The 25,043-nt window shown below is 33.7% G+C and overlaps 1 protein-coding gene across 8 annotated transcripts in view; it reads left to right on the top strand.

The window, feature by feature from the left end:
• Positions 1 to 25,043, top strand: part of shakB (Innexin family member shaking B) — a 56,029-nt gene that overhangs the window by 23,260 nt on the left and 7,726 nt on the right. For 2 of the 8 annotated variants that reach the window (XM_013311685.1, XM_013311686.1), the window contains one exon: positions 15,105 to 15,954. The exons of 2 other annotated variants lie outside the window; for them this stretch is intronic. In XM_013311685.1, the coding sequence (XP_013167139.1) occupies positions 15,583 to 15,954 (372 nt within the window). In that variant the 5' untranslated portion in view covers positions 15,105 to 15,582. Of the gene's footprint in view, positions 1 to 15,057; positions 15,955 to 25,043 lie in introns of all 8 variants that reach the window. 4 more of the 8 variants (XM_013311687.1, XM_013311689.1, XM_013311688.1 and 1 more) reach the window with 4 other exon arrangements.

Raw genomic sequence — 25,043 nt, 5'->3', positions numbered from 1 at the left:
ACGTGTAAACTCGAAAAGTGAGATCTTACTGAGAATCGATTCCCACACGTTCGTACGTAAAACATTCGAAATCTTTTCGTGTACAATAAAACAAACAAATAGAAATCGTAATTAACTCACAAACGTTAAGAAAGCCAGACGTGGGACCTTGGACGTGGCAACCTTGCAACTGGAGTCTTCGCGTAGATTACATACATATATTTACATCAATAAATCCTACAAACAGTATATCCAGTTTATTTTTCCAGCGCCGGTAACATTGATAGAGTTTGAATCGACTTTGTATTTACTTTTCATTGATGAGATATAATCGCCAGTTGGTCTATTTTGAATCATAGGAAGTTCCAAAGTACTGCAAAATACTTATTTCCTTTTAAATTACTAACTGTTGCCCGCGACTCCGTACGAGTGGAATTAAAAAAAAACGTAATTAGTAACGTATTCTTTTAGACTATGTTCTACATTGCCAAATTTCATCGAGATCCGGTGAGCCGTTCTGGAGATTCCTCGTAACAAACATCTATCCGTCCATCCAATGAAACTGAAATGAGTAGAAAATAGTCCGTGACTCTACGTATAATTGTGTAAAGGTAGAGCTATTTCTTTAAAAGACGTTCAGCCATAATATTCTTTCATTGCGTTGCTGTTATGGAATAATAGAAAAAGTGTGTTCTCATTTAGAACCCACATACTAAATAAATAAGAGAGATCGAGAATTAGTCACTCAATAAATAAATCAATACGTCACCTTGTCATGGTTATTTCAGGGTTGTCGTAGCAACAATAGTCCGCTCAAAAATTAACTATCTTTATTTATGAAGCAGGGTTGCCACACAAATTATACGATGCTATAAAACCTTTCCGGTTTCTTGTAATACAAAAGATATATAAAATTTGTCGGTTTACGTAAATAAATCGAAATTGACGGATAGGATATTGTTGACTATCTACAAAAAACTGTAGTTTTAGAAAATTATGATTATTCTACAATTTGTTTACTTAACCGCTAATAGACGGAGGCCTAATTTTAGTCCCCTTTCCATTCCCACCCTGTTTCTGATAAGTATAAGGATGGGAAGTGGATTTTCCGGAAGAATGCATGGGAAGGAAAATTTCCTGTGCTCCTCCGTCGATTAAAGGTAGGCAGGGTAGTCGCTTCGCTATTTTAGTGTTTTCAGGTGGCCACACTCTTGAGACGCTTATATTATAAAAAAAAATCCGACTTAATATTAGTAACTACATATTTTAATCTCTAACAGAAATATATAGCGTAAAATCAATAGCTACTATGTCATAGAATAATTCTGTAACCAAAACTTTGTGCTCATTTATTAACAAATAATACCTAAAAGTCCTAACTTTGAAGTCAAGAACAATGGATATGTGCATTTTATTTGCCTTTACCGATATGTGGGTAGTTGAGATGTAATATATGCAGACTTAGGTACGAGTAGAGTCTAGATAGCTAGCCTATTTAGGTCACGCGGCATCTCTCGGGTAACAAGTTCTTACTCGACATCCATATCGAAAGTATTTTATCGGAAAAATTGCATAAAGATGATTTATTCAAATTAAATCGTTACATCAAAGTTAAAAGTTATTTTCAAAAGTTTTATTGACTTATGAAAACAAAAGGCGACAACATAAAGGTGACACGATGACATATATTAAAAAGAAGAAGAATACAGGGGTTTAGACATAATTCGCTTCGAGGCGATTCCATAGCGAACTTCAAAATACAATATGGTCTTGTTTCGAAGTGAATGCACTATGTCTAACCCCCCCTGGATCTATCTAAGGATATCTACAATAACTCCTAAATATTGCATTCAAACAGTAGCAAACATTTTTTATATATTATAAGGCGGCAAATGAGCGAGCACCCACCTGAAATCGCTGAATTAACGAAGTGACCGTTGCCCATAGACATACACAATTGCATATGCGTTGCCTACCTTTAATCGACGGAGGAGAGGATGCACAGAAAGAAAATATTTTCTCTTCCCATGCCTCTTATCCGGAAAGTCTACTTCCACTTCCCATCCTTTCCTTATAAGAAAAAGGGTGGGAAGGGAAAGAGGACTAAGTTAACACTCATCAGACGAAACGCGGAATTGCTTCCACTTCACGCCTGTCTTCTGTGTGGTCGTGGGATTTCACCGGGCGAGCGATGTTAAAGCGGGTTCTGCCACTGTTAAAATGAAGAACATAGGACAATATTTCGTAGTTATAAAACGGCATTCCTAAACTTTCATATTTGAAATTCCACTAAGAAAGCAAAACTAGGCTAATGCATACAAAACATGTAAAATACACACGAAAACTATTGTTTATACAAGATAATTGAATTGTACTAACGTATATATAATAGAAGCTGTGAAGAGATGACTTCATTTCTGTACGCTCAGATGTATCGGACCGCAATAACGACGCTCATTTGAAAATATTTCCACTATTATTCCTAAACATCAAAAGGTAAACGAATAAACGTGTGCTCAAATTCACATTATTTATGTTTTTTAAATACGCTAAAACAGTGTTTTTTGTTTATAACAATTATTTAAAGCGTCTAATGGTTCGTATCACGTGGTCAATAGTTCAAATCCCGCCATTAGACTATTGTCGTAAACCATATCTTAGCATAAGCCTAGAGCTTAGTTGGAATACAAGAAATATTAATAATCAAAAATCTGGTAATATTTTTAGTATCTTATCTTTATCTATTGGCTTAATTATATTTAAAAAAAAAGTAATTACTGGTTATAAGTTTAAAAATGAACAATGACAGAAAAGTAAAAAAATAAACGAAAAAAGGTAAAATACAACACGCGTACTGGCCATCACAACTCTAGTTTAACAATATGTCTCAAGGAATATTTATATTTAGTTCTTCCTAATTCCTTAACCTAAAATACTTGAAGTATTCTGAAGGTCTATTTAAAATAAAGCTTCATGAATCGATGTTTAATTCCTTACATAATGGCAAGTTTGTTCTCAATATATATTTCAATCGACGCATGTCTACACAATTTGTATGCCAATGTTAACTCGATTTATTTATTTATCCGCGTAATCCTAAATTTATCAATATTTATTTGGACAGAATGTATTCTCCGTTAGTTAAGTTTAGCGAGAGAAAAATAGTCGATACTGATTTTTAAAATAGTTTTTGTATGAACCGCGAAGGAACGTGTTGTCTGTTTATTGTTTCGTTTATCTCCGTTTGATTCAACACATTTAGTTTGGTCGGTGAGCGCACGTCATTGCTTGATGCGTGCAACTTACACAGACCGATATCAATATGAATTTCACCTTTTTTTTTCTAGAGAGGAATGATTTATGCATACTCCGCGACCCGGGGGGATGCGGTAGTTATGTGGGATTCTCCTCCATAGCGAAGGCATACCCACTAAACCTCTCTGTTCCTCCAACGGATCGGGACAGGGCCACGGGCACGCTTTCGCTCTCGTCCGCGGCCAACATGAATTTCACCCAATACAGTTAATACATAAACCAAGCTGTCGCCCGCGACTCCGTCCGCGCAATTAAAAACCTTACCGAGTAGCCTATGTGTTTTTCCAGACTATGTTCAACATTTGTGTTAAATTTCATCAAGATCCGTTGAGCCGTTCCGGAGGTACTTTCAAACATCCATCCATCTGAACATTCGCATTTATAATATTGGTAATTTTAACACAATTAACTATATACGTAGTATTGGATACATTTAAATCCTTTGACTTTTTGGCGAAACACATTGAATGAAATTAGCAAAACCATTTCAAAACGATTATTTTAGTATTTGGTTATATTAACTTATAAGTAGAAAAGAGGGAATAGTCAAAATTCATTCGCTTCGAAGAGAATCCATAGCGAACTTCAAAATGTTATGGAACTGTTGCGCAACAATCACGTGACTTATCGAAAGTTATTGTAAATTTTTTGTCACATTTCTGAAGTACGCAATGGAGTCGCTTCGAATCGAATGCATATTGTCTAACTCCGCAAGTGATTCCTTAAATAAGCGACTTATAATTTCTAAACAAAATATCATACAAAACTGTAAATTAGGCGCCAAAATTAAACATTCTAATACGTCTGTTGCATCGCTCATTCTTTTGTTTTCATTTTTCACATGTCCATTCTTTCTTTTGTTTTAAATAAACTGTCATAGTGTCAGTCTATTTCAGCCAGTATTTAAAGATCCAATTTAAATATCTGTCTCACTATACATGTGAATAATAAAGAACATTTTTTTTTATTTTGTGCCAATATTAAAAAACCATAGATTTAAATGTATTACAACAAAGTAATAAATTACAAGTCTAGTCCATATATTTGAAACAGTCGAAATATTGATTGGGAATTAAATATTAAGAACACGGGGGCTGGACGGCCGGAAGGAGGAATACTCATCACATAATAAAATACCTCAAACGTGAAGGCCGTTGAAATATCTGAAGGGTAAAAATGTCGACGACGCACGCGGAAACACAAAATTAAATACTAAAATAAACACAACTCGAAACAGTCCGCAAAAATACATTGGGCGTAGTAACAAAACGCAGGCATACTGATTTTACTCAATGCGAGATTTATTAACTAAACAGATAGTCTGTTACGCCACTGTTTAATATACTATTAAGTGGCAAATGGGATTCTCGATGGGTTCAGTTCGAGTAGGCCGGAATTATTTGGACATGGATACAAATACAGAATGACGTCATCGTGTTTATACGCGAAGGGCATAAATCCTAACTATAAATGCAATTACAATCAAGCTGTAATTGCACTCATCTGAGTAAATAATTGATGTCCTTTTTCTCATTCCTGGATAGATATTCTTTATTGTTGGTTCGATAATAATGACCGTAAGTTACTTAAGTACATACTAGCGTCCCCTGAAGTTCGAATCGGTCTTTTTGCATAGCAGAATATTACTTATTATTTTTCAAATATGACACAAAAACTTTATATTTGAATATCTATACTAAGTTAATAACATTTTTCTTTAATCTTTATGTGATAACGCGTATCGAAAAGAGTATGTCACATTGTACATAGTCTGGTGCGTAGAAAAAGAAGGGGGGTATTAACCTAGTTGTAGCTATTTTAGCTCGCACAATCTTAGATTACACGCGGGCATAGATCATAGAGCTTCGGCCATTAGTATAGCAAATGGATGGTCGATATTGAGGTTGTGGCTGGTACGCGCGTTACGCTAAGTGTAGGCTAGTGTTGTGTTGCTATCGATATTATTTTATCGATAAACATTCTGACGTACGAACTGATTGAATTCTTTTTTGTTATGTTTTATATACAACGATTTATAGATCGCAAATTATCGTGTTTAAAATTAGGTCGTGTTACATTAATAAATTATTTTTAGCGTATAAATGAAACATGTAAAATTCATAATTAACATAGCTTTTAAGGCTGTTATTTAAAATTTAGTTAAGCTTGTAATAAGACTCTCCAACATCCAATACTGTAATAACTGTAGATTTGTTGGTATTTTGGTTAAGGACTAATTATATTTTTTCGGAATACAGTGAAATAGAAAGATTGATTAATAAATTACGCATATTTTATTTTAATTTAAATAATGTTGAACTTATCAATACTATTACAAAAAATATATAAACAATTCAAATTATTCAATACGTATATTGATTTATTTCTTCATCTATTCTCAACGATTTCATTTTACGTGCTAAGCTCATATTTGAGGTTATGTTTTAGTATCCGACTGTTACAGCCGCGTCATTATTTGGCGCGGAATCTGTTGTCAGATTCGTTATAAGCAGACTATTATATGTTTTGTCGTAATGTTATGGAATAACATACATCGATAATAAAGTGAATGTCCCTCACTTTCTTTTTGCAAAATATTTTTTGAATTATTGTTTACGTATTTAAATATTATGATAAAGTTTTCGCTAATTTGAAAAATTGGATTTAACTAAAAAAAATTAACGACAAATACTTAAATGAAGCGACAAAAAGTTAATTTAGTGAAGATTAATTACCAAATTCAGAGATTAAATAACCACTAAGGGAGTTCTTTAGTAGAGATTTAAAAGATGAAGTTTATATTAAAGTACTTTGAGTGTAGCTGGTTAAGGTGAACAACTAAAATAGTGTAATCCGTTGAAATCAGTACAGATCAAAAGATCAGGTTAAAATCTTTCAAATCCTGTTCTTCATCCGTTGCAAATGTTTCTAATTCATTTGGCGCCGACCAAACGGTTTGATCCATGACGATCCTTCGATTTCTCTCTGTTAATCCAATGACCTAAAATCCTAAGAAACTGTTGAGTGCATTTGATACCACCTCAGTGTTACTCGAATCATTTTCAATCGTTTCTAATGGAATTCATATTGATACTAAAGTAACGTGTAGATGGAAATATATTTTGGGAATATTACTCAGATATCATGATCTGCATTTGAATTGGCACCTCGGAAACTAGTGTACTAATAAGCCCGACGTGCCAACTGTATTCGGTTACTATAATTGTTTTTAAGTGTGTTTTTAGGCTTTTTATTTAACTTTTAGATATTGGTTATCCTGCTTTATTATTTTTTCTTGCGCTAAATTGTATCATAAACATATATCTTATCTTTAAATGAGCAATTCTTGTATGTATGTATATATAATTGGAATCTCAGAATCGGCTCCAACGATTTTCATAAAATTTAGTATAATATATAGGGGGTTTCGGGTTTAGAAAATGTCATTTTATTCGTGTTTTATCGATAATCAACTTAAACATAAACTTGGAAGAAAAATAATAAAAAGGAGGCGTATTAGAAGTAAACTTTATCATTATTTTATTACTAATTCGTATTTAAATATAATTTCCAAAAAACACAATTTAAAAATTAAAAAATACTCATCCAGGTCATCCAGGTACTCTTTTTTATATGTATATGTTTAAAAATATTTCAAATGGATTTAAATCTATATTTGTTGCACATAAAACTGACCGCAATTACTATTATGATTTCATGATCATTGTTAATTAAACGATGGATTATACTGAATTTATAATACATATCATTAATATATCAAATGTCATCACAAATTAATCTGCTAATGCATTTATAATCTGACTCTAATTCTGATCGGATTACGTAATATTAACTTTTGATTTACCATTGTGGTTCAAAGGGTAAAGATGACATTGTTTGTATATTTAATGAAATCAAATTCATAATTTCTCTGCCCTTTTCCCTACGCCTGGGTAGCCTATGTACTACTCTTCCATACATCTATCAGCCCTCATATCCCCTTTCATAAAATCCATCCATAATTTCTTAGGTCTTAATAGTAATAGTATTAAGTATGTAGACATTCATACGATTATATCAATAGTATTTCCTTTGTTACCGCCACATTAGTCGCTAGCTTAGTCAGCTTAGAGGTTAGATTACTTGTAAGTCTAGGAATAAGTATTGTTACTTGAACTTGAGGACAAAGGAATCGCTGGAAGTGCATCAGGACACTCGTCGCGGTCGGCGGCGCGGTGCCGACTGTTTCATTGTAATTCCTGTGATGCCGCAAAAGTGCCTTCTTATGCATTTCGCAAAGGCAAAGGTACCGGCACACTTCAGCCAACTCGTGCGATCTCAAAGGGAATTGTTAATTACGAACGCGCGTGATTTAACAGCGAAATTTTTTTATTGTCGTATTTGTAAAGTTTTATCGTAGATTTCTCTCGTTTTTGTACAATTTAATAATAAACTAATCTTACCAATATTATAAATGCGAATGTTTGGATAGATGGATGGATGTTCTCTGGAAGAACGTAAAGGCTAACTATTTTTCTTTCATACCGCGCCGACGGATTCGCGGGCGAGAGCTAGTATATAAATAAAACTATAAGACTAACGTATTCGGTGCTGAAACCGGACAAATATAAGTAAGAGTTTTGGCCGTTTATATATTAGTTCATGATAAAATCTCACGAAAGTTTGAATAATTTGACTTAATAAAAATAAAAAAAAACCTGACAGCATGACACCCGGAAGAATACGAATCGAATACGTCTAATTTGGTAGTCATTTAGGTTACAAGAGATCACAAAATGTAGACGCGAATAGACCTTCATAAATATGTCGGGTAATAAAAGTATTATTTGACATTTAAAGGGTAAAATAAGTTTCATATGTTGTATTGTGTAAAGACCTTTACAATGCAAGTTATCGATTGAGACGAACGCGTGGTAATCCCGCCAGAGACGAGGCTACTTATTCCTCGCATCGGTTTAAATATATCGTAATATCATTATCTGATTATTTACTTATCACACACATATAACTTATAAACTACTTATGTAATGTGTTTAAAATAATAACAATAATGCGGCTATTTAAAATTGTTTGCACTAATATTTCGACATAAGACTGTCTAAATATGTTCGATATAAGGAGCCATGTAGACTCGCAATTACGTTCGCATGGAGTCCAAAAATAGTAATTTATAGCCTATGTGTTCTTCCAGCCTTTGTTCTACATCTATGCCGAATTCCATCGAGATCCATTCAGCCGGAGATACCTACAAACAAACATCCATCCTTCCATCCAAACATTCGTATTCATATTATTAGTAAGAAGTAAGATTTGCACTTAATATTGACAAAGTCTCAATCAAACTACAGGATGTTATAAAAATAAAATGAACTTTAAGACATATATGAAAATCTCACATCCGCTATATTTATTCACGAGCTGTCAAAACTGAAAAAGCGCGGGAGAATTCGAGATGAGTGGCGGCATCCGGGCCTTTGTAACTCAAAGATATTAATATGTTTGCTTTATGTTTGATGCTTAAACGATCTACCAATAGAAAATATTTAAATGTTCAGTAAAATAAATGGATAGTGTAAAATAAATTTAGTCGCCGGGAATTTTGAATTTTAAATTTATTTTAATGTACTACATATTTTTATTTATCCATTTAGTATAACATAAAAACATTTATAACGTATAAAAGTAATAGCGAAATATCTTGGCACATTTCTTAACGTTTTTTCCCACGCAAATATCCACCAAAATGTACCTATGTCTGTTCCTGAATGAAGTTTTGAGTTGTATAACATAACTTTGTATAAAGAAAGGCTACAACTAGCCGTAGCCTGCGACTACGTCCGCGAGGCATTAAAACAAAATATAATTAATAGCTAATAGTGCTTGACTTGCAATCTGCAGGTCCTGGGTTCGAATCCCGCCATGTACCAATGTGTTTTTCGATTTCCGATTTACATATATACATTTATCCGACGTTCTTACGGTGAAGGAAAACATCGCGAAGTCAACCAACCCGCACTTGCAGCGTGGTTGGCTGTGGCCTAATCACCCTTAACTTAGGGAAGTGTCCGAGCCCCTCGGTGGGGACGTATAGTGAGCTGATGATGTTTTCGAAGGTAAATTCTACGCTTATAGCAAATTTCAACGAGATTCCTTCTAACATACATCCATATTTATAACATAAGTAAGATTAACTTATCATAGTACTATAATATTTTTTGTGTTATTTAACTGAAAGTTTTATATATCCATCATTACTATTACTTAAACAATTGTTTTCGTACATTGCATAAAACTGCAATAGTGAACTTAATTTTAAAAAGAGGCTATGTGTCGGGAATTATTTATATCATTTGTGTGTTGGCTGAGGAACGAACAGTTAAAAAAGAAACATAAGTATTAAAAAAGTTAAAAACTTTATCGCAAAATTCCTTAAATCCTTTAGTAAAATAAAATAGATGATATCTGCAATAGGCATTTAAATAAGGTGTTAAAGAGTAAAAAAAAACTTTCTGTCGCTTGCCAACTTTTGTCATATGATATATGCGGAGTCCGCGCGGTGGCGCGACCGAGCCAAATCTGCCGGAACTCTTCTTACTAAGTATGATGAACTGCTAAAACTATTGTAACGTCAAGGGAATCACTTTGGTGCACTAACTATACTAGTTATTTAGACATTTTTTATAAAGTGAGTTAAACTTTGACGTTGTTACATAAATAAGTAAAGAAGTCACGCTTAGTATATCTCATAACGAAATTAAATATTTTAGACGTTTCAAAAATTCAAATAAGTTCTGTGCTAAGATTTTTATCTTTTATCAAAGCGAAAGTCTTCTTAAGAGTGACGATTAGCTTTAAATCACGTTAATATCATCATATATAGTTAACGATCTAAATTTCGAATTAGGTCAAGAGCCAATCAAATAAAACGCACTAAAACACATAAAAACAAATAACAGAGCGATGCCGCGGTCGCTGAGCCCGCGCCCGCTGCCAACACCCACAGTACTTCTAATTATATTGGCTTATTCATTCACAAAAACGACATTTTAAAACATATCCACTACAGTATTTAGATAAGATTGTTTTAGTAAGAAGGTGTGTCAGGATGCGTCAAATTAAATCCGTCTCTACCTACCCCACTGGGTTAGGCGTGAGTTGTATTGTTGTTTTAGGAATTAATACTAGAAACAATAATAAACATTTTGTCGACCATAAAAATGTTGTAATAATGCGTTGATTCATGTTTAATATAATTGCTAAAGTATTAATACGTGTTAAAAACTAGCTTAATTCTAAACCTAATTTGTTATTTAAAAATTTAGTTTAACATAAATGAGTAAGGTTACTTTGCAATGTGAGAAGAGAAAGGCCTATATTTCGATGTCTTTCCTATAGCAGTACAAATTACTCTAACGAGTTTTTTTACTAAAACCGGCCATTTTAAGATGACAAGTGGATCATTAATTTTCAAGAGTCATTCACCTCCTTTACAAATACCGAGGACATCGTAATGAAAAGTTATCTGTTATAAAAATATTATAAAATTATTTTTAATTAACACGCGACTGAGCTTCTAGCGGTGAGTCAAAAGCTCGATCACAAACTTACAAAGCTCGCGGAATAAAAAATGTTCTCGATATTTCTAGAATTCTCGTCGCTTGTGATAAAATGCATTCATTATTTCAAATATCGAACAGATTGACACCAAAATGTAGTCCGATCCTAAAATTAAAAAGTGTGAAGTTCAGTGTTGCCAACTTTAGTGTAATAAAATAAATTTTACACGGATATTGTAAGCCATTATATGTTCATTATGTATAACAAATAATTCAGTTTTTTGCCAGAAATATGTAGCTTATATTATTTAAATTCCCCTATTTATATCAAGAATACATTTTGAAATTGTTTTAATAGTTGGAGTATCTTGCACTGAAACAAACTTATTATAACCTCAAAATCTTAGAGTCTATGGGCTTTTTTGTTCGACATCTTACAAGCGTATACACTGCAGTAGTACCCAATGTCCCTCTCTTTGAAAAAAAAACAACCACCTAACCTAATTGTTTTAAATGTGTTTTGGTATAGCAATTGCACCTTAAACTCGTCTTTCGAGATATTAAGTCGAATGCGTTTCCAATATTTTTGACATAATAACAAGGTGATCTGTGACATCACGTCTAAGTGGCCAGCGCCATCTATCTCTCCTTAATGACACGATGTCGTAGGAAATAACGACAATACTTTAAATTTCTAACTAATGCTGTTATTAATACGTCCTTTCATTGGAAATGAAAATGATTCGGATATATTTTAAAGGATACAAGAGCGATGAGATCAAAGTATTGGTTTATTTTAATACGACTAAAAAATTTGCAGCTTTATGGATACATTTATGACAAAAGTAAGTCTCCTTGACCGTTAAGCGTGAGATTCCTTGACGTACAAAAACAAACTTTCGTATCATTTTAATTTAAAAACATAGATATCAAATATATGTTGTATGTACAGTGGAAACTCATGGTAAACCTTTTTACTACAGATCACAAATTACACCATGTGTTAGTATAGTTATGTTAATTAGTTTAGAAAGCGCAGTGGAACAAGAAACGAATGTCGTGTTGCACATTTTCGTTTCGCTGCGACGTGACCTATCTCTGCGGTACAACAATGGCGGCTCCCAATGTCCTTCACACTAGCACGCTAATTGATTATAAAGGTGTACCTTGATTCAGAGGCTGTACAATAGAAACTAACTTTAGGAAAGATAGTCTTGTTCTGTACAAGTTGTTTCCAGTTTTGTAAAATTTACATCATATGTCGTATACAGATTTGTTAATTGGGTAACCCTAAGTGAAGATTACTACTACTAAATATACACTAAAAAGCTCTAATTGCGACATCTGAAGTCATTATAACATTAAACTGATATAAAAACGGCTAAACAGTCGCGTATATTCGTCCGGTGGGTCGGTGAGTGTTTAGCCGTTTTTATATCAGTTTAGTATAATGTCTCACGAAAGTTTAAATAATTTAACATCATGGCATTGTTGAGAATTCTATCAGCCGTAACAGAACCGGTAAAGTAGACCACTCAAATAAAAAGAATTTGAAGCCGCGATTTTTATTAATAAATATTAGAGTGGTAAATGATCATTTTACGTAGATCTGAGTCAAAACAGGTCTAAAGGCGAGTGCCACTCGAGTTCTCACAATAGTTCGCAACTAGTGTTGGCTGTTGTGAAACGATTTCCAAACAATATACAGCTTTGCTAATGCTCTCCGCCTCAAGGATGCTCAGTCAATAACTTCTGTGTTACTAAACTTATAACGCAAATTTCAACAAGGGCGTAGCACGAAACTATACCACAATAGTAGGCAATTCAATAGACGCGCTGAACTTTAAAAAATGCTTCAATTTACGCATCCATGCTACGATGAGAAAGGTTATTTTAGGCTCTCGCGATATATTGAGTTAGAATTGTTAACAATAAATGTAGTTTATTTTATAACATATTTTATTTAATAGATTAAAAGATTTTCAATTTCCTATTCTACTAGATATTACCCAGTCGAACGAAACCAATCGTGCAATGTTGCCAACTGTAGTATTATTTTTATTATAAGAAAGATGTCTTTGTACCAACATAAAAAAATAATAAAAAGCCTTATTTATCTTGGTAAAAATACCCAGTAACTTAGTTAAAGGACATTGCGGGTGAAGTCATGACAGATTATTATTATAACACGAATTGGATTATATCCTTTGACCTGTAACCTATACGGCCTCCGATCAGGAGTCTTAGGAAACTTAACCCGGGGAGCTCCTGGATACTCTAAAACTATAGGCTAGATAAATAGGTCAACGCGACAAGGAAATGATTACGTAGACCTTCGTTCGCCTAATGATCTTAACTGTACTGTTCCAGAACAGAAGAATTTCTACCATAGACAACTGCACTTTTAACGCTTAAACTATAAAATTATATTAAATATTTCTCGTTATATCTTTCTCTTACATAACTATATAATAGTATTCCTATTTTGGAATAATTAAATTCCCTCACTGTTTTTTTATAAAATAACTGATAAATTGTAGTATATAGTACATTTTGGCCGCCATCTTTGTTTTTTTAATTTCGGCGTGGATTGAAACGAAATATAAAAACGTAACCTCAAGTAACATATCTGACGCCCTTAAAACTTTTTAAATAATTAAGATGATCAATGATGGCGTGATATATAATTACAAAACGAATGTTATATTAAAATCCGAACCGACTTTTGAACAGATGAGTCATGTTTACATTCTTAAAAAAGATATACATCAACGCCTATTATTACGTATTTAAAAAGAAAGAATAGAAGCAACATATTAATCTTGTGTTTAACGACGTCTTACTCGGTTGAAATATCGAATATGATAGCGAAATATTTACGGGCGTAGCGTTTCTTTGAAAAAAAAAAACTATTTTGATGCTTCTAATTCTAATGAAACAAGTCACCTGTTTGTGTTTGTTTTCGTTGCTGTCTGTGTGTATGTTCCGTGGGGTTTGTGATTAGTTATTGACGCGTGGATACAAGGAGCGCGTCTGTCAAACATCATACAGCTTTGAAATGTTCGACGGCGAAATATTGCGAGATGCATTTCGTCTTTGTGTCCGATACAGATTCGTAACTTACGTAAACTAACTAAAAGATTGAAATCTTGAATTTTTAAAACATGTTTTCTACTTTTTTGTTGATGTACCATTTGCTAAGGTCCAGGACACCTTGTGATTTTAAAGTTTGGTTCTGATTTTAACACATTTTTGGCTTTTGTTCTTGTTAATTTAAAATTGGAAAGTTTTCAACAATGATATACATAAAATCCCGATGCGATAATGTCGATGACGTCATCAAATGTTGACAAAATCCTCTTTAAAGTCATAAAGCGGGAGATCCCCTCCACAAAAGAATACATAACAACTCTTGCAGCACCGAAACACGAAGTAGACCAAAAGATTTGCAAGTTAATGAAAAAGCAATCGATATACGTGCTGTTGACTCGTATTCGTAGACTTTAGTACTTCGTCTATATTTGTACCGTTTTAATACTGTCTTGATATTTGTTTTTTATTGATTTATGAAAAAAACGTCCCTATCAGTTCTATTCTGCCAGACATCGACCAAAACCTTTGCCAAGATGGAGACTAATATGTGACCTAAAACTTTTTGGAGTGCTACTCTATAGAATAATACCGATTATCAAATCGAAATTACCCTGAATGTAATTAAATATAAATTATTACTAGAAAAAAGTACGAACTACATAATATTAAAAGTATAATTAAAAAGTAAAAAAATATTAAAAACACGACGCTATTCACAATAATACAACCACGCATACAAAGAAAAATTAATATTTCTTACATTCAGAAATTTTGTATGCATTTCTACTGTAAAATCTTAAGATATATTCTAGATGTGCGTTTAATTAAGTTTTAAATTTCCTTTCCACCAAAGTCTAATTCTAAAAAATTTAAAGTTAGACCTGCAGTTGTCATTAATATCAACCACCATTATTTAGCCAGAATTATTCTGAATTAATTTGTTCAGCGACAAAATTTTCCGGTTTAATTGCATTTATTATAAGCTTTGTTTTATATCGTCAAATCGGTTTAAACGTTATTAATCAACTTTAAAAAAACATGGTGATCGTTCCGACTGATTCGCTAATCACATTGACAATTTGCTGTCAAACAGAAAAATGCTCCGGTCGAATCGAGGCGTGAACTCATAAACTGGTCCAGAACATCCCGCCCTCGTGATCTAGTTTACGTAATTAGTTCTTAGAATATACAGTTTTACAGCAACAACGTTCATAATTGTACTGCATCACTACCGATGACCACATTCCGAGGCGAGGCTCGAAGACACCACGCCGGGGACATGACCAATAAATGAGCCGCACCCAAACACACGCCGAATTATGAAACGTAGAAAATATGACACAATGATATCTTTGCTGAAGTTCATTAAAATACCAAAAAAAGTACATCAGCACAAACGACGCCTCTGATGCAATGAGACGAAGATTCGCCAACACACTGCCAATCTAACAAGTGCCTTACGAACATCGAACTGTAAACAAACGAACAATTTAAACATTAAAAAAAACTTATTAAGACAATCGCTGGTGCTTCGAAACAATAAATAGATTAAACGAGACAAAAATAATGTTAGTCGAGGTGACGAGACAAAGTGTGAGATCGGACTCAAGCATTTAAAATGTTAGACGTTTTTCGTGGTTTAAAAAATCTTATAAAGGTGAACTATGTGCACATCGACTCGCCCGTGTTCCGGCTGCACTACTCCATTACGGTCATCCTGCTGATCTCGTTCAGCCTGATCGTGACGACGCGTCAGTACGTCGGCAACCCCATTGACTGCATCCACACCAAGGACATCCCAGAGGACGTGCTCAACACCTATTGCTGGATCCACTCCACCTACACGCTCAAGAGCTTCTTTAACAAGAAGGTGGGCGTCGAGGTGCCCTACCCCGGCATCGGCAACAGCCGCGAGAAGGGCAAGGAGGACATGAACGACAGGAAGATCTACAAGTACTACCAATGGGTCTGCTTTTGCCTATTTTTTCAGGTGAGTTTAATTATATTTATGAATTCGGAACCTTTTTTTAATTCCAGCAAGGTATTTTCTATATAATCTGACACCATACCCCAAATTAAATAAAGCTACGTTTGGGTATGTATACAAGAGTAGGTACCTATCGCTAACCTGCAAGAATTTAATAACGCTTGTGATGGATTTTTAATATTGCAATATTAAATAATAAATATATGATCTTATCTTTATAATTCTAACGTTAAACCTAAAAGCGTATACGTTGTGAAAGAATGTTGCATATTATTCATACTCTGCTTGATAAACACGCTCGAGTTGCCGGAAACTGGCGGAGGAAGTGGCGCTCGATTCTTAAACAATAATCATCATCGTACATACTTCTTGTGATTGGTATTTAATGCGAAATTATAACAGCACTGGTCATGTTCTTAACTACGTATAATAAAAGTCAAAACAAGGACTAGAGTTCTTTGCGACTTGCTTCTTTTATATTTACTTTAGTGGGACAATTATTACCATAGTACCTACAATAATTGTCTTTTTAGTTCATCTTCGGCTTTTTTATGAAAGAATTCTCCCCCAAATACTGAACTTAAGCAATATTTTCTTTGTCATTTTATCGTCAGCCCATAATTGCTCCGAAAAAAATGTTGATATTGCGCGTTTTCTTTTCTCTTTTGTTCGATCACGCTCTCAACAAGGAAGCGTTCAAACGAAACGCTAATTAACTGAACATAAAGTAAACTGCCAAAGAATATTAGTAGGTTAAACTGCTATAATTGAAGCGTCTGTTGACTGAGGAAGGCAGGTGAATCGCAACGCCTGTCGCAACATCAAGGTGCACGTTAAAGCTCAAATAAAACAACGCCCGTTATTTTTAGCCGTTTTACAACGCGACCCGTTTCACAACGATTTTTTTTTATTATCTGTGCTGTTTTAATGACGCGCTAACTCGCGATTATCTCGGCCGTTAATCAAAACTGGGATTCTGGATATCTGGCGATCAAAATATTTTGATATTGTCACACACAACGGCAATTGTGACCGATTGCAAAATAGTGACGTCACTTCCTGATTACGACGGTGGCGACATCTACGCCACTTGTACATCGTAAATTAAATTATGAATGTTCCAAGTTCTAATTTCAAAATATAAGAATTTTTCAAATCTGGTTCTGTGGTTCCGTAGACTATTCAGTGGAGACAAACAATTGCTTTCTGTTTTAAAAAAATGTATAGCATGTTTGTTGCAGTGACATAACATTTTATTTTACACTGACTTCAATATTTAGGTAAATGAGTCTTCGTTAACTTTAAAGGCTAACACGTGTCCTGTTTAAATTAGATGTTCATGTATGCTAAGTGGCCACTAATCCTGTTCTTGGCTCGCGGAGATTGTACAAAGCCAACAGACATGTAGCCTCCATCAACAAAATTAAAACGACAAACTATACAACAACGCTGTACCCCTAATTACGCGACCTCTTTGCTTGTACTTTACGATTATGGCGCGAGGGCTGCGTCGCATTTGTCTTCAGAAAATTTAACTTAAAAAAAAAACAATATTCATGGATAAAAATTTGTCAATATAATACTCAAGTCTTTGTAGTCTGAGATCCATAGATAAAAAGGATGTCCCGTAATGAATTGGTAAACACTGAAACTCCTAATAATTCACAGACTACCGTTATGGTGTTTATAATGTGGCTGAAACAGAGAACAACAACAAAATCTCAAATTATGCTTACTAACCTTTTTACGCGCAATTACATGAATTATTTTCAAACACTAAACTCCCATTTCTCGCGAGTGCCAACCCTTAAATCTGTTCCAAACCATAGATAATATTTGTATTCATACGCTGTACAAGAAGTAAACAATAAAAATAACTAGTTCATTATCCGCGTTCAGTCGTCTCTCAGTCCGTTGTTTTCATTAGGACCGCCGCCGCGCCGGAAGACATGGGCTATGCAAATACTTACGACATGCTAATGCCGGCTATGTTACAACTACGGTAAAGCCCCATTTCCACTACAACAACTCGAAGTTTTTTCCTACGTTGTAAACTGCTTAAAGTGAAATTCAATACAAATATAATAAAAGAGTTTCATTGGAAAAGTGGAATTATGATTATAAATACACAACAACAAATCGAAGTCAGTAAGTTCCCACTTGAATAATATACGAAAATTACCTCAAGAAGTTTTCATTTTTGTTTAGCTCTCATATAATATTTCTTTAAATATTGCCGTCTTATTACCTAGTTTATTGGATTACATCAAAATTTCTCATTAACCTATTGTAGCCGTCTTCCTATCCACTTTGATATGACAATGTTTGACACATGTTTTGGCGATGTAAACTCGCGATAAACTCTAAGCATTTGCCTGTCTAATGAGAGTGGCGCATCTAACCTTCAGTTAACGTATTAACGAAGACGAGTCTCTCGTAAACTGCGCTCAAACATTGATAATCCAATGGTATTAAGATAAGCCGAGATTACGCAGCGCCGCGGCGGATGCGTTTTTAATAACCCACCTCATCTGTGCTCGTATATGAATACCTCTATTAAAATATAGCTTTTAATATATTATGTTAATATATAAAGGTCATTAAACAGAGTTGATTAGAAAGAAATTACAAGTCCTCAGCACGGGCGTAGAATACCAACATAATAAATGTAGACTCTGTATGTATGTTTATATGTTGGTACTCAGATGGCAGAAAAATATGGCTCGGATGTCTCTTTTATTTCATCAAATGATTATGTTTGTGGAGTGTTTATGACATTTAATCTTTATTTACTACAATTTTTAAAATCTCTTTGTTAAAATTTTAAAAAAATACATATAATGTGTTTGTTATAACGAAAGAAGGTATTAAAATGTTTGTCTGTCTGTTTGTCAGCAAATCCGCGTTTTAGGTATACGGGCTTAGGTATACGGGAGTAACAGACAACTTTTTTCTTTTTTTTAATTTTACATGGACAAAGTCACTAATAACATACAGCATGTGATTAAAGTCCATTTTACTTTTTTATTTAAATAAATACTTTACATGTGTCGTTAACGCACGTTTTTCTATAGTCGCGCTGGTGGACTCGTACCTTAAGACACAATGATCGAAATAAAAAAGGGAGTAAAGCGACCCGACTCCCTAATAATACTACTTAGCATTCGGCGGTCGGTGTTGGGTCGCGACGCCAGCGCCCCCGACGTCTGCCTCGGACCCGACTAATGCTGTACCATTTACACTAAATTTGCAACTACAATGAATATGTTTTTATAATATTTTGACAGTTTTAACAAAAAGAGAGTAAACAATGATTAAATTTTTTTTATATTTTTTTATTAAAATAATTAATGTATTAAAGTTAACAACTAAAGTAAAATAACATCCAATTTTATAGATGTGTCTTTTTCTTTTTAAATATGTAAATGTTGTCTACTCTATGAAGCTTATACTCTATGAATACCTCGAATGTTCTTTATAAGTTTTCATTTTAAAAATCAAAGAGTAAACAATGACCTTTATATCATAACATAGCATTTCATCACAAAATGTTCACTTAGCGTAGCGAGGTCTCTCTGCAGGGTTGCCATGTACAACACGAAGACACAATATTAATGGACACGTTTGTTATTGTGGCAACACTTTAAACGTTATTAATATAGTATGTCAGAAGATTTTATTTATTACTCCTCAATTGTTGTGTAAATAAATATGAAATCATAACTACAGATTTAATTTTTTAAATTTCGTATGCATTCAGTGAAAGCGCACCCTAAGATTTTCACAAGTGACTCAAATGGGGCCAACGTCTAATAAAGTATGAAATTTGCATATTTTAGTGCCACTAACCCAGCCCTATATTTTTAGTCTCAAGCTCAGCATATGTAATAAATTATCGTTTTAATCCGATATCTAGGTTCAGAGTGACCGCCCTAGCTTGCGCATTATCTCGCCAGATCTATTTTATTTCAGTTAATACAGCAATTATGGATATATTGTTCCGAATCTTGCGAGAAACTTGACATTATAATCTATGCCTTTATCATCCATGCTGGCTCAATGAGAGTTGATTGACTTCACACACATCTTTGAATTTCTTTTATATATATGCAAGATGTGTCACGATGTTTTCCTTTACATGAACTTATCATATCTTACTAATATTATGAATGCGATTGTTTGGATAGATGTTTGTTAGAATGTATCTCTAGAACGGCTGCATGGATCTTGCTGAAATTTAGCATAGATGTAGACCATAGTATGTAAGAACACAGAGGTTACTTATTGATTTTTTTTAATTCGCGGAGTCGTGGACGACAGCTAGTTATGTATACTTTTAAAACTTCCATAAAATATAATAATATTCGTTAACAAATTTTAACATTGCCTCATTATATCGTTATTTCAAGAGATGGAGCCTTAATTAATAATGTGACAACCCTATCCGTTCTTAATTAATAATGTGGCAACCCTATCCGTGTATAATTATCATGTATTGGAGGTTGTCCCTTTTGATGTTTACTTTGTGAAAAAAATATTAACAGACTTATGTGATACAAGCAATTGGCAGAAACGAAACGCTTTTGAAACCAGATACTATGCTATAAAATTATTTATATTTTTATAGCTAAATGAAACTATGGTTACGGCTTGAAATATTCGAATGAACCGTGTTATTTTAGTACATGAAATGATATAAAATATTGTTAAATAATTGCGAAAATATAGACTCTAATACGCACACAGAAGCAATAAAAATGTATCGAAAATATAAAGCATTTTAGCATCTAATTAAGAGAGATAAATGATGGCTTATAATTAGCAGTTGACGAGCATGCTAACAATTTGAAGCAAATCATTTATGCCATCTTAAGTCCTATATTCCAAAAAGATATTCCTTTTAAAAACCTGACATATTTCTCTACTAACCGGCGCCGTAAACTCAACAAACATGATTAAATATATAGTAAAGAATTCATTATGTTTGCGCACGGTCGTGCCCTTGCGGCTAGGACCCTTGATGGTATCTAGTCTTCATTTTATAAGACATCCAATTATAATAACGATTCTAGCGCGGTCATTGAACCCGACACAAGTAACTGAAAAGGTACAGAGTTAAGGAAGTGTTCCTACTGCATTTTTTATGACAACAGTCTTCGTTGTATTTGCTAAGGATTAAAGAAGTTTAAATTGCAACAAAGAAAATAAATCCTATGTCATCACAGAAGACGGATATTGTTGCATGTATAAAATTATTAAATTGTTTTACTAACGTACAAATGGTGTGATTTTTAATGTGCTTTTCTAAATATTTTTTACCAGCTCTCGCTCGCGACTTCGTCCACGCGAAATTAAATAAATACGTAATTAGTAGCCTATGTGTTCTTTCAGGCTAAGTTCTACATCTATGACAATTTTAGCGACATCTGCATGGATGCCTTTCTGGAGATACCTTCTAACAAACATACATCCAAACATTTACATTTATAATATTAGTAAGATATGTTAGTAATATTCACGAATTAATTTCTTAATTGTTGAAAACAGATTTGGTAAATACGATTGGTTCGTTATAGACAAAGAAGTGTTAATAGCCTCGCAATCTAAAATTACCTAGCTTTTTAGTGTAAAGCTTTTTATCGAAACTTTTTCATTAAGAACAAACATAATAAAACTAAATCAACTTTTTACCTTTGTTTTTTTTGCTTTTTGTTTAATATACAATACTAGCTGTCGCCCGTGTCTCCGTCCGCGTGAATATAAAAAAAAATATTTAGATAAGTTAAATAAAAAGCAGCTCTTCAACGCATAAATTCGAAAAAAATTGTATCCTACGTCCGTCTCCTGGCTCTAAGCTACCTCCTCACCAATTATCAGGCATATCGGCAAAGCCGTTCTTGAGTTATAAATAGTGTAACTAACACGATTACATATAAAGATTTGTTCGCGCAAAAATATTTGTGTAAAATGCAACTATCGGCGAGAACCTATAATCGGCTATATGTTTACTATTGTTGTACTTAATTTGTAAAAATGGCTGTTGGTCTTCCAATAAATAAATATACAGTACGATCCAAAATTATACTAGTACATGTAAAACTTATATTTTGTTTAAAATAATTTATTGTTACTACAAAGAAGTTGTCATTGACAAAGACCTTAGGCAATGAGACGTAATATATCCTAAGACAAGGTTATTCTTATGCGATTAAACGATGACAAGCTAACCTCGTTAGTTCAATACCAATGTTACTCGACAAATGCTATTTTATTAAGTAGTAAATTAATTTGAATTTATAAAATCTAACTAGTTGGAATACTTTGGCGCTAATAGCGCGTTTTCGTTCGTTACCAAGTCTAGTATCAAATTGATTAGTGAGGGGACATAAACGTTGACATTTTAATAAGGCTAGTTGCGCCGATACACCGGCACAGTGTCGGATTTTCTTCCTAACATTAGCAAGATTGAAACTCTGAAATGTAGTTAAGTTTTTCCAAAACCGAACGAAAGTTTCTTGAAAAATATTTTTTTCTTATTTTGGTGAAATACTTAGATATTTTAAATAAATAATTTCATATATCTTTTTTTATCTGTTTAAAGGCTTTATAAACTTTTAAATTTGATTTTTCCTTAACGTTTATTTGTCTTGACGTCGATATTTACATTGTCGATTATTTTATTGTCCGTCTGTTTATAATTACGTAAATTTAAATTATTGTTTTGGCGTCGTGTCCAAACACATCGTCTCAGCCGACGTCTTGCGAACAAACAAACAGACTGATGTTTGTACGAGCACAATATCTGGTGTTTTTTAAAGTCGCGCCCTAGTTCGGGTACTCTTTATGATGTTTACTGAGGGATGTTATGCGAAAGACTGTTTCGTTTTTATAAATTATTTGCAGACCGTACTTGTGAGAGAAAATATTCTTTCTTTATTGGTATCGGTAAAAAATGTTAAGTTTTAGTCTTAGAAAATCACGGTGTCTTACGTAATACCTAATAAGTATAACTTAAAAACATGATTCTTATTATAATTAACCCAATCTTTGTGAGTTATGAAAATATTTTCTTTGTGTTAAATAGAAATTAAATCAATTCCTATATTTACCGCTTAAGGTGCATTCCAATATGCTGCTTTATTCAGTATTAGTTGAATATATTCGTGTGCCTAATTACGTATTTATATTTATTTTGAGAAACTCTCGAGTGCTGCGATGTACTGACTCGGTGACTGCTACAGCAAACACAATGTGCGTGCATTTCTCAACCGCGCTAATATTACATGCAAAAGATGCTTTAACATATGTCCAGTACTGGTACAAGAAGACTCGATAATCGATCACATCACGTGATCGATCGTTCTTCCATGATGTGTCTACATGACAGATTTTCAATTTAAATTCATCAATGACGTGTAATTTTTGTTGTTGCCTTCTGAATAGCATCTTTCACACAGCCTATCTATCTCCTCTTTGACTTACTTCTAGCGAAATAATCGTACACATTTTAGAAATGTGATATGGTCAAAAGTAACAATACATTAAATGGTGTTCCTTAATTTATTACTGTACCAGTATGAGACGAGTGCACTCGCTCGATTACTAACCTGCATGTAAACATGTCAGTTCCGGGAGTCGCGGCCGTTCGCTCCAATTTCCCTAATCGGCCGAATGCACTCATATCTTTGCTTTATTGCCTGCGTCTTTAGCCCGAGTTCAAGTATTTAACAACGAGGAAGCAAAACATAATGCATCGAATACATTACCTTTACGGTTCGATGTAAATGTAAAAGTGCTTGTTATAAACCAGCAATGTAATACTTTTGATTTATAATGAACAAAATACTGTCAATATTAAATATGAATTAAGACTGTGTGCATAAGGAAGTCTCCAGATTTTTTTTTCATATTTAATTTAATTGTACAGTCATTTTTTTCTAAGAAATATTTAATTTAATTATTATTATATTTTTATTTAAGTATTTTTATTAACAATTGTTGTATTCATATTGAAATCTCTCGTGTAAGTAATAATGTATTAAAATATTTCGCGGTCGTCAACTTTCCCTTGAGACATTTTCATATAACCAATATTTCAATCGCAGTACCATTAAAAAAGTTTGGAAAATTTTGAATTCTGCCGTGTGCAGTGAGACATAAATTATAAAGCTGTGTGCACACTGTGCGACATAAATCTTGTGGTTAATCTGGGAGGACGCGTCGATGACGGATGTGAGCGATTGTGTTCACGCCTTTATATCGGTTGCGGCTTCAATGCTGACATATTTTTATGTCACCATTTCATGAATCAATGAAAGAAAAAATCTAGAATAGTGTGCATGCATTGATACTTTTTGATGATTTTGAAAACTTTTAACATGAACAATAGTTAATTAACTACGTAACTAGGTAAGTGGTTTGACGCGCCCTCGTGTGAAATCGTTATTTACATACTGATGTACTTACTTGATGTCTGTGATTAAATTTTTTACAATATACTCATAATTTTGTAGAACGTCGGTGGCTCTGTGGTCAAGCACTTGACTTGCAATCTGCAGGTCCTGAGTTCGAATCCCGCCATGTACTAATGTGTTTTTCAATTTCCGATTTACATATTCACATTTATCTGACGTTCTTACGGTGAAGGAAAACATCGTGATGCAACCTGCTCATATCTGTAAAGAATAGACACTTGGCCAGCGTGGTTGACTATGGCCTAATCACCCTTAACCTAGGGTAGGCTCCGAGCCCCTCGGTGGGGACACGTATAGTGAGCTAATGATGATGATACTCTTAATTTTATCTCTATAGATTGTTTATTAGAATCTATATGACGTCATACTAAAAATTGTTCTAAATATACATTGCTTGTTGCGCGTAGTTTTCTGGTTTTTAACTGTCCTCGCAGCTGGTAAATATAAGTCATTATAATTACTATTAAGTCATAACTCATTGAGTGTGACGAATTTCCTCTCAATACACTCACGTAACCCTGAAAGAGTCACGAGTCCCGCTGAAAAACGACTCGTTTGGCCGTTCACATGTCGCGCAATATTTAAGCGAATAGCGGATTGTGTCAACACAAAATACGA

This window comes from Papilio xuthus, unplaced genomic scaffold (assembly GCF_000836235.2).
Source record: "Papilio xuthus unplaced genomic scaffold, Pxut_1.1 DF827680.1, whole genome shotgun sequence".
NCBI classification, from domain to species: domain Eukaryota; kingdom Metazoa; phylum Arthropoda; class Insecta; order Lepidoptera; family Papilionidae; genus Papilio; species Papilio xuthus.
This window is presented reverse-complemented; position numbering and strand designations above follow the sequence as displayed.